This window comes from Sphaerodactylus townsendi, linkage group LG17 (assembly GCF_021028975.2).
Source record: "Sphaerodactylus townsendi isolate TG3544 linkage group LG17, MPM_Stown_v2.3, whole genome shotgun sequence".
NCBI classification, from domain to species: domain Eukaryota; kingdom Metazoa; phylum Chordata; class Lepidosauria; order Squamata; family Sphaerodactylidae; genus Sphaerodactylus; species Sphaerodactylus townsendi.
The window spans coordinates 10,569,882-10,580,397 of NC_059441.1; the positions used below are offsets into that span (position 1 = coordinate 10,569,882).

Genomic DNA, 10,516 nt, shown 5'->3' on the forward strand with positions numbered 1-10,516 from the left:
GTTGAATGAATGAACGAACGAATGAACGAACGAACGAATGAACGAATGAGCAAGCGAGCGAACGAGCGAACAAGTGAACGGTGTAGCTGAGGAGAAATAGTTCCAACGGCCTTCCTTGGAAGAGGCCCAACAGCTATCAAATCATTGGTGGGACAGAAACATTTGTGGGTCTGTCTGTGTGCGAAAATCAGAAACAGACCTTTGCATAGAGTGGTACGCATTAAAGAACTTCTCCCGTTCTTACAGTGAGGTTTCAAAACACTGCAGTGAAAGGTATCTCTATTTTTTTATACACTGCGCAAAACATTCACACTCAAAAGCCTCTTTTATGCCAGCGATCTACATTAAATATCGTAGATTTGTTTTCTTTCGTCCCGATGCAGTGTTCGGTGGAATGCGGCAGCGGCACCCAGCAGAGAGAAGTGATTTGTATCAGGAAGACGGAGAGCAGCTTTGAAATGCTGAATCCCTATGAATGTGCGCATTTGCAGAGACCTCCCAGCCAACAAAGCTGCGAACTCAAGCCTTGTGGGGCTAAATGGTTTAGTACGGAATGGAGCACGGTGAGCCGTCCTTTTCTGTTCGGTTAGCTCTCTACGCATAAACATACACCCTCGCTGTAAAACTGGCAGAAAGGTCAATGGCTGTAGCTCAGGAGTTCCCAACCTTTTTGAGCCGGTGGGTACCAGTGGAATTCCAACACGAGGTGGTAGGTAGAGGCAGACCGGGGGAAAATGGCGCCCGGAGCAACACCAGCTCAAGGCGCCCCCCGCACCCTATCCCATGGATAGCAGAAGCAGTCTTCCAGCTTGTGGGTTCTGCTTCTCACTGCTGCCCAAAGCTGATCTCAATTTCAATAAGCCTTTATTGGCATACAGAACATACAATATAAATACAATTAAAATGACTAGATAAAACTTCACACTGGATCATAAGTTCAGTTCGCAAACCTCAGCCAGAAACTTTGCCACTGCAAGACAACAGTCAAGGTCATTACAGTTTAAGAGCATATTTACTTTATCAAGCTCTGTCAGGGTTTTCATAGAGTCAATGATTTGTAATAATAAGCTGGATCTTGGATTCTGGTAAAGTGGGCAGTGGAGGAGGATGTGCGCAATGGAATCCAACTGCCCTGGACTGCAGGGACAAAGCCTCTTATCGTTTGGTAGACCCTTGAGACATTGTGGAAATTCTTTTGTAGCTCGTGCAGAAAATAATATCCTATTACTCTTGTTTACAAAAAAAGTATTTAGAAGGATCAGGAAAGTTTTCGTCCAAGAGAAAATAGTTTGGGCGTTTGAAAGCTGGGGTTTTTTTAAATGTAGGTGTCTCAGAAGTTTTACGAGACAGTCAGGGCTGCAGAGATTGTAGTAGGAAGCCATGAAAATGGTATTTGATTCTTAAGGCCCATCTGGGGAACATAATTCCCGCTAAATTCAAGAAAAAGGGAGGGAAATAATAGATGTGGACTTGTGATTTATCCTGCTGTGTCGTTTACACTGGGCTCGGTTTAAAGAACAGTAAATCCACAAAGGGTTCCTTCCTCCACCAGAAATTTGGATAAGGATGCCTCCAACCCATAATATTCGCCATCCATTGCAATGTTATATTTTCCCTGACTTCTGTGGTTATAGCTGCCCATTTCAGCTATAAAGGAGCCATCTTCCAGTCAACTGATTTCTGCCAGAAAAACAACCAATTTCCCAGCACCTTTCAAAATAGCATTTTGTCGGTATTTCTACAAAAAAAAACACCCTACGTTCATTGGAAAGTGTGAACATTTCCAAATGCGAATCAATATAGTCACAAACTTGACAGGGGTCTTTTGCTGCATATTGTATGAGGGAAGAGAATTTAGCATAAACCAGATTAACCCTGAATCAGTGGCCCCTTCCGCACACGCAAAATAATGCGTTTTCAATCCACCTTCACAACTGTTTGCAAGTGGATTTTGCTATTCCGCACAGCTTCAAAGAGCACTGAAAGCAGTTTGAAAGTGAATTATTCTGCATGTGCGGAAGGAGCCAGTAAATCTGAAGTCTGAGTGTTGCTTCATTCGCTAGGTGGCTTTTTAGAAAATGTTATCTGCCCCCAGTTCAAAGCAGGTAGCAATTTAAAAAGAGTTAGGTCACAAAGAAACCACATGAAACATGGATTTCATCATGAAAACAGTCTCTGTTCCGCCATAAAACAGGTGGGATATAGCAAATAACTAGGGGATGCTTGAAAAGATGTGATAAACAGGGGGTCCCGGCCTTTTTGAACCTGTGGTGATCTCTGGGATTCTGAAACTGAAGTGCGGCACACCCACAAAATGGCGGCTGCAGGAGGCGGAGCCAGCCACAAACTGTTAACAGTTTTCTAGAGCCCGTTGTATTTGCTCGTGATGGGCTTTCCTGCAAGTAAATGGGCTTTCCTGCAAGTAAATGAATGAAACACTGATATTGGAACATTTACCGAGTGTGTTTAATTTGCACTGAGGTTTACTGTTAAATGTCAGCATTTTTGATATTTCACTCTGGGACTTTTCAATTCTTAAGAACTGGGAGTAAATGTCAGAGCGCAAGAATATTATGTTGCTGAGAATGTCAAAGTTAGGGGAAAGTTTGCCCTTCGCTCGCAAGCTTGACAATATCTCAGTGAACACTTTCCGGTTTTGTCCAGTTTCTTTGGGCTCGCAGGAAAAGGCCTAACTTTTCCACAGAATCGATAACGAAAAGGCGGCTTCTGGTGATTTAGAACTAGGCTGAGAAAAAGCCCACCTTACAGTATGATCCAGGGACGTAACGAGGCAGCCCTGGGCAAACTGTAGCCCTGGGCAAAACCTGAGTTGGATGCCCCCCCCCCCCATGGGCGGCCACTCCACCACGACCAAATTTTTTTGTCACCAGGACATTGGTGCCTGCAGGGGGTGCATTTTTAGACATATCAGCACCAAAATTTCAGCATATCATCAGGAGACTGTCCTTATGCTACTCCCCAAGTTTGGTAAGGTTTGGTTCAAGGAGTCCAAAGTTATGGACTCCCAAAGGGGGTGCCCCATCCCCCATTGTTTCCAATGGGAGCTAATAGGAGATGGGGGCTACAGTTTTGAGGGCCTATAACTTTGGCCCCACTGAACCAAACTGCACCAAACTTGGGGGGTGCCATCATCTCCAGATGATACCCTGAAATTTTGGTTCCGATACATCCAAAAATGCACCCCCTGCAGGAACATCCTAGAAATTTGCCCAAGAATCTTTGTTCTGCATTGAGTTTTCTGCATTGCTGTCAATGGGGGTTGCAGGCTGTGGGGGGCACATTTCTGAAGGCACTGTCTCAAAACTTTCAGGGTCTCATCAGGAGACTGCCCTAATGATACCCCCCAAATTTGGTGCAATTTGGTTCAGGGGGGGCAAAGTTATGGACCCTCAAAACTGTAGCCCCCAATCTCCTATTAGCTCCCATTGGAAACAATGGGGGATAGGGGCACCCCCTTTGGGAGTCCATAACTTTGGACTCCCTGAACCAAACCTCACCAAACTTGGGGGGTAGCATGAGGACAGTCTCCAGATGATACGCTGAAATCTTGGTGCTGCTAGCCTAAAAACTGCGCCCCCTGCAGGCCAAAAATGGAAAACCACTAAAAAATACCCAAAAACGAACCCAGCATTTTGATGCCCCCCACAAGGTGATGCCCTGGGCAGCTGCCCACCTTGCCCAATGGGCATTACGCCAGTGGTATGATCTGAAGAAAAAAACAGACGTTGGCCCCTTCCGCACATGCAGAATAATGCACTTTCAGTCCACTTTCACAACTCTTTGAAAGTGGATTTTGCTGTTTCGCACAGTGAAATCTAGCTGCAAAGTGGATTGAAAGTGGATTGAAAGTGCATTATTCTGCATGTGCGGAAGGGGCCGTTGATTCCTATGCATTTATGCTGTAGTTTGTAACCACCTGTTGCTCACCTATTCCCTCCTTGATAACTTCCAAACTATATTGCGCAGCGCTGATGTTTCTAAGTACTTGGTTCCAAACACGAATTTGCTGCCCTCAGAATAGTCGCCCGAGTTATTCTCCATTGTGAGAAGGAATAAGAGGCTCTTTACGTTGAACTTTTATTCCAGTCCCCAGACACAGATTTCAGCTCAGAGAAAGACAGAGAGAGAGAATTTCCTAGGGATGTTTCTTTCAGCTCTGGAGAATTGTGGACACCCCAGTGAGTCTCTTCAGCTTTGGAAGAACTGCAGTGATGCAAAACAGATAATGTTTCGAAAGGCAATTGAAAACCCCAACGGACAATAAGGTTCAGCTAACGTTACGAGGTAGCAAAGAATGCTTGAGAAAAAAGGGAGCGAGGTTTTCCACCCCCCCTCCCTGGAGAGCTCCTGCAGAAAGCTCGCAAATATCAAACCGATGCCAAATGGAGCTGAGAGGAGTTCACCCGCCGTTAGGAGACAGGCTTCAAATAATTCCTTTCCTTTTGCTATTTCAGCTCTTCATTGACTCTGTTATGGTAGCGTGGGGGGTGCCACAGGGCAGAGTTACAGCTCAGGGCTCCCTTTCTTTCACAATTTATACATACCGTGTTTCCCCCAAAATAAGACAGTGTCTTATATAAATTTTTGCCCCCAAAGATGCGCTATGTCTCATTTTCAGGGGATGTCTTATTTTTCTGCGTTCTGTTCGTCGGGCATGCTTCCAAACAAAAACTTGGCTACGTCTTACTTTCGGGGGATGCCTTATATTTCGCACTTCAGCAAAACCTCTACTACGTCTTATTTTCAGGGGATGTCTTATATTCAGGGAAACAGGGTAGCAGCTCCAGTTGCTTTCCCCCTTGCCTCCCACCGATCTTGGGAAAAGCTGTCCCGGTCCCATCGCGCGCGTGCAAAGAAGTACCCCTGTGCGTTAATGTACACAGGTTTGAATGCACACATAAGCAAGAAAGTGCAATGACCCCTGAAAGAATGTGTTGTCTCCCCAAACTGTAAGGGGTTTATTTTTTGATTTCCTTAATGGTTTATGAACATAAGAACATAAGAACATAAGAACATAAGAACAAGCCAGCTGGATCAGACCAGAGTCCATCTAGTCCAGCTCTCTGCTACTCGCAGTGTTATTGTGTCCTGCAAAAATACTGTTGCCAAACCCTAGCCATTTAAAGTGGGGCAGTAATCTATTAATTTTGCTCACCTTCAAATGGTGTTATGCCTAATAAATTTGTTGAAGCAGCGGATTTACTCGGAGTAGACCACCTTGTAGGATGCAATGTAGACAAGAACTGATAGACACACAGTCACCAATGCAGTTCTGTTTATTGCTATCTACAAACCAAGTGCTTCGCCAGACCACAGGTGTTTGTAGGCACACATCACACTGCTGTCTGTGCTAACTATATACAAAAGTGGTACCAGTCAGGTGCCCTCACCTTATCAGGTTTGCACACGGTACAAGCTGTGCACTCGGTACTAATCTGCACACGGCACCTCTTAGAAGGAGGGGCCAGCTGTCAGTTAGATTTTGCTCATCTAAACGTTTACACATGTTCTGACAACATTTCAGACAGTTTTTGTTACTGTTTCGGGATCAGTCACCATATTGCCTCAACACAATTTTCATCTTTTCTTACAGGTATATTCATTGTATTGCTGTTTTTTTCTTGTTATAACCAATCAGCTGGCTAGCATGGGGGGAACGGCACAAAAATTGGGGCACAGCGGGGTCCTGACACACTGACGTCTTCCCCTTTCAGTACGCCGCCTGCAACTTGGAGAGGCCCTTGTATTTGGGCAAAACTCTATGGTAAAAAAGGAATGTACCATAGATTTTGTCCAAGTACCAGAGTGTCCCTGGCAAAACTGGGGATACACAGACATCACTTCCAGTGTATACAGGAAGTGATGTCGCTGCATTGCTGAGGGTCTACAGTCTGGTCTTTGCCCACCACTGGTAGTTGGTGGGCAACTAGATACCCGGGGGGGGGGGGCGGAGACCTAATATATTCAGCAAGCCTTTATTGGCATAGACAGCCGTACTACAATAATAAAAACAGATTAAAAAGCATATACAATACAGGATATACATGTTAGAAATCTACTGGCATTTAGTAATTTCCAGGAGAAAGTCTGCCACTATCATACTGAGAGAAGGGTCAGGATTGTCCAACAAGTAGTGTAATCTAATTAAATCGGGGAGATCGGGTAAATGTAAAGGAGTAAGATTCACATACTTGGATCTGATTTCCTTGAATCTGAGACAGTGAAGTAATTGGTGGGCCAGAGATTCAACTGAGCCATCGTTACATGGGCACAATCTTTTAGCCTTTTCTTGCTTATTAAATCTGCCATGTAACAAGGCAGAAGGCATAACATTAAACCTGGCGAGCATTATGGCTCTCCTTTGAACAGGGTTTACTAAGCAACACAGGTAGTATGCCAAGTGGCCCCATTCAAATGGGAGAGAAAAATACACGGGGGAGCACGTTTTCTTGGCTGCGGTGATTAGGGCAGAGAACTCTCTATTCAATAGTTGACCTTTTAATTTCCTATAAGCTTCTGAATAGGACAAAGGGCAAAGTGAATCCACTGACAGTCCAATAGACTTACTTACCTGGCAGGGGAGACACCTTGACCTAATATATGCATAATTGAGGAGTGATTTCTTAATCCCACGTCTGTCCCTGATTATCGTTTGCAACGTTCACATCTGCAGTGCTCGAAATCTTGTGAAGGCGGCTTCCGGGTGCGAGAGGTGCGATGCTTGTCCGACGAAATGACCCCGAGCGCCAAGTGCGAATCTCAGCTCAAACCGGAGGAGAAAGAAACGTGCAATACGCAGGACTGCGTACCAGAAATAGGTAGGTGGGAAGACCCAGTTGTGGGATTCAAATAATTTAACAACCGGTTCCGGTAGTGAAATTCAGATAATTTAACAACTGGCTATTTACATGCATCATTTTAACAACCGGTTCTGCCGAAGTGGTGCGAACTGGCTGAATCCCACCACTGGAAAGACCCTTATTCTAACCGTGGGACTCCATCTAGTGGAGGGAATAAAATGAAGCTAATGTCGCCCTTTGTAGGGTGCAAGATCACATTCACAGCAATCTGCCTTTTAAAAAATAAACTCTTTTGGCGTGATACGCTGTTTATATCTTTTTTGCGTATCAGTTCTTGTTCAAGGCCTTCAGGCGTAGGAGCTTAACAATAAACAAAAGGATAAACTGGGGGTTTTTTTTGTAAAAGCTGCACGTTTGCATTTGGAATTTCAGAATGCCTTCAAAGCGAACGGCATAAAAACGAAGTTTGCTTTGGAATGCCCAAGAGTCTGGGGTATCTTGTGCCTCTGCAAAAATGGCAGCGTGTTCAGGGTTTGTTTCATGAGACCCAAACCCCAAAAGCCGGGCGGCATGCTCGGTCTCAAACGGATTCCACGTGGAACATGATCCTGTTGCGTCAGAGGAATTCCTGCTAATGTAACGGGCAGATTCCTCCGTTCTGCTACCCGTGAAAGGAGAAAACAAACTTCTGTTAGCAAACTGTCGGCAGTCTGCAAACCTCGAGCTACTTATGAATAGTTGGGGTTGCCAAACTCCAGGTAGTGGCTGGAGATCTCCTGGGAGTCTAGCTCATACCCAGGCAACAGAGATCAATCTCCCCTGGAGAAAATAACTCCTTTAGAAGGTGGGACCCTGTGGACTCTATTGCATTATACTCAACATGGTGGAATGGGTAAGAGTGATGGACTCTTATCTGATGAGTTAGATTTGTTTCCCCACTTCTATGTTCCTACTGGGTGACCTTGGGTTAGTCACAGTTCCCTCCAAACTCTCTCAGCCCCGCCTACCTCACAAGGTGTCTGTTGTGGGAAAGGAGTTTGTAGGCTGCTTTGAGACTCCTTGCAGGAGAGAAAGGAGGGGTATAAATCCTCCTCCTCTTCCTCCTCCTCTTCTCCTTCTTCTTCTCCTTCTTCTTCTTCTTCTTCTTCTTCCTCCTCCTCCTCTTCTCCTTCTCCTTCTCCTTCCCCCTTTTCCTCTTCTCCTTCTCCTTCTTCTTCCTCCTCCTCCTTCTCTTCTCCTCCTCCTCTTCTTCTTCTTCTCCTTCTCCCTCCTTCCTCCTCCTCCTCTTCTCCTTCTTCTCCTTCTTCTTCTTCCTCCTCCTCCTCCTCCTTCTTCTTCTCCTTCTCCTTCTTCTTCTTCTTCCTCCTCCTACTCTTCTCCTTCTTCTTCTTCTTCTTCCTCCTCCTCCTCCTCTTCTCCTTCTCCTTCTTCTTCTCCTTCTCCTTCTTCTTCTTCCTCCTCCTCCTCCTCCTCCTCCCAAATCCCACCCAGAAACTTATGAGAACTTGAAGAGGTTTAGATTGTTCTCTTCTCCATTTTATTGTCACAATGGCCCTGTGAGGTAGGTTAGGATGGAAGAGTGTGACTGGCCCGAAGTCTCACAGTTAACTTTCATGGCCACAAGTGGGGGTTCGAATCTGAGTTTCCCAGATACTAATCTGAGACTCTTAGTCACTATGCCACACTGGCTGTCTCGACCAGGGATCTGCAACCTGCGGCTGTCCAGATGTTCATGGACTACGATTCCCATCAGCCCCAATTGGCCATGGTGGCAGGGGCTGATCGGAATTGTAGTCCACGAACATCTGGAGAGCCGCAGGTTGCAGACCCCTGGTCTAAACTGATAACCCTACTTTTAGACGGAACTTATGCAATGGGATGAATCAGAGATTGTCAGTGTTTCTGATTCAAGTTGGGTCAGGCGGGATGTTTTTATGAAAGCCAGGATTTGGGCATGAATAAGAGATGTCCTCCTTGTTGTCTTGATTTTGGATCAACCTTAGCAGTCGGGTTTCACCGAGCAATTAACAGTGGGCCGCCACGTCCGCCACTCAAACACAGCTGCACGCTGCCTTGTTTGGAAGCCGTGGAAATGAAATTGATTTGTACTTTTGAGAAAAACGATTGTTCCCGATGCATTATTCAAGCTGTGTGGTTTGAGCAGATGTATTATTTACGCCAAGCGAGGTGCAGGAGCGAGCCGACATTCCACTCGAGTTTAAACATCTCGCTTTGCAGCGAGAGATCTCTGCGCGAGGGTTGGTCCTAATCAGTGGTGGGATCCAAAAATTTTAGTAACAGGTTCCCATGGTGGTGGGATTCAAACTGTGGTGTAGCGCCAATGGGGCTGGGCGGGGCATGACGGGGGTGTGGCTGGGCATTCCAGGGGCGGGGCATTCCTGGGCAGGGCTGTGGCAAGGATGCAGCCGCTGCGCCGGTCCTTGGGCAGGAAACGAATGCACGCAGGCGCAGGCTACCACGCACGCCGGTGCACCTCTTTCTAGACTGCTTCAAGTTCTGCGCGCCACTGCTGAGAGGAGAGGCGTAACTAAGGCAAAAATCACGTGGCAAAATCACCCATTAGTAACCCCCTCTCGGCACACACAAAATAATTAGTAACCTACTCTCGGGAAACTGTGGGAACCTGCTGGATCCCACCTCTGGTCCTAATATTTATTGTTTTTATTTGTGCTCTACCTGTGTACCTTGTTTATCTTGTTGTTCACCGCCCTGAGCCCTCCGGGGGAGGGCGGTATATAAATATAATAAATAAATAAATAAATAAATAAATAAATAAATAAATAAATAAATAAATAAATAAATAAATAAATAAATATGTAATCAAGGTATAAATACCCTAATCGTTTCAACCAGCTTCAGTCACAGAACAACAAATGAGGATGTCTGCCCACAGTTGTAGATCTTGGAAGAAAGCAGAGGTGGTCGGTTCTCAAAATTCCTGTGTGGTGTAGTGGTTTAGAGCAGGTGTGCTCTAATCTGGAGAACCGGGTTTGATTCCCCGCGCTGCCACTTGAGCTGCGGAGGCCTATCTGGTGGACCCGATTAGCTTGTGCACTCTTATGCACCGTGTGAAGCTGGCTTTTTGTCTGTGTGTCCCTCTCCAGATGAAAACTGCAAAGACAAATATTACAACTGCAACGTGGTGGTTCAGGCCCGGCTCTGCGTTTACACCTACTACAAGACGGCTTGCTGTGCCTCCTGCTTGAGGGTCGCCAACAGGCAGTCTGGATTTTTGGGACGCAGATAACAGCGGCTTTTTCCTCCCGCGACCGACTTCTGCCCGGTCGTTGCAGCTGCTTGGACTACAATGGACTATTTCTCCAAGAGTGGCTTTTTGAACTGGGCGAACGCCTCGAGGGGTAGGGTTAACTCACCCTCGCTCGACGACACGGTCACACGGACCGTGCTGGGTCTTTTGGAAACGTACACTGTAAAACCATGTGCTTTGTGTGTGTGTGTGTTTGTTTGTTTTTAACGCCTTAAGCTCAACCTGCCTTAAGCCTTAAACTCAACCCGCTGCGAATGTGCCTTGTCCAATAAAGTACACAACTTACAGCAATAATCCAAGATACGACCTTTGTTAGGGCCAGATAAACATCGCAAAAGCAGAGATCAGGCTTTTGGGGAGTCAGACCTTCTCCGTCGCCAGCATGGTGCAATGGTTCAGAGCAATT

General features: G+C 46.0%; 1 protein-coding gene across 1 annotated transcript; it reads left to right on the forward strand.

Moving 5' to 3' along the window:
- Positions 1 to 377: 377 nt before the first annotated feature.
- On the forward strand, positions 378 to 10,089 carry LOC125446170 (thrombospondin type-1 domain-containing protein 4-like). The gene is made up of 3 exons (XM_048519721.1): positions 378 to 563; positions 6,695 to 6,839; positions 9,947 to 10,089. The coding sequence occupies exons 1-3, from the start codon at positions 378 to 380 to the stop codon at positions 10,087 to 10,089; spliced, it is 474 nt and encodes a 157-aa protein (XP_048375678.1).
- Positions 10,090 to 10,516: the final 427 nt, after the last annotated feature.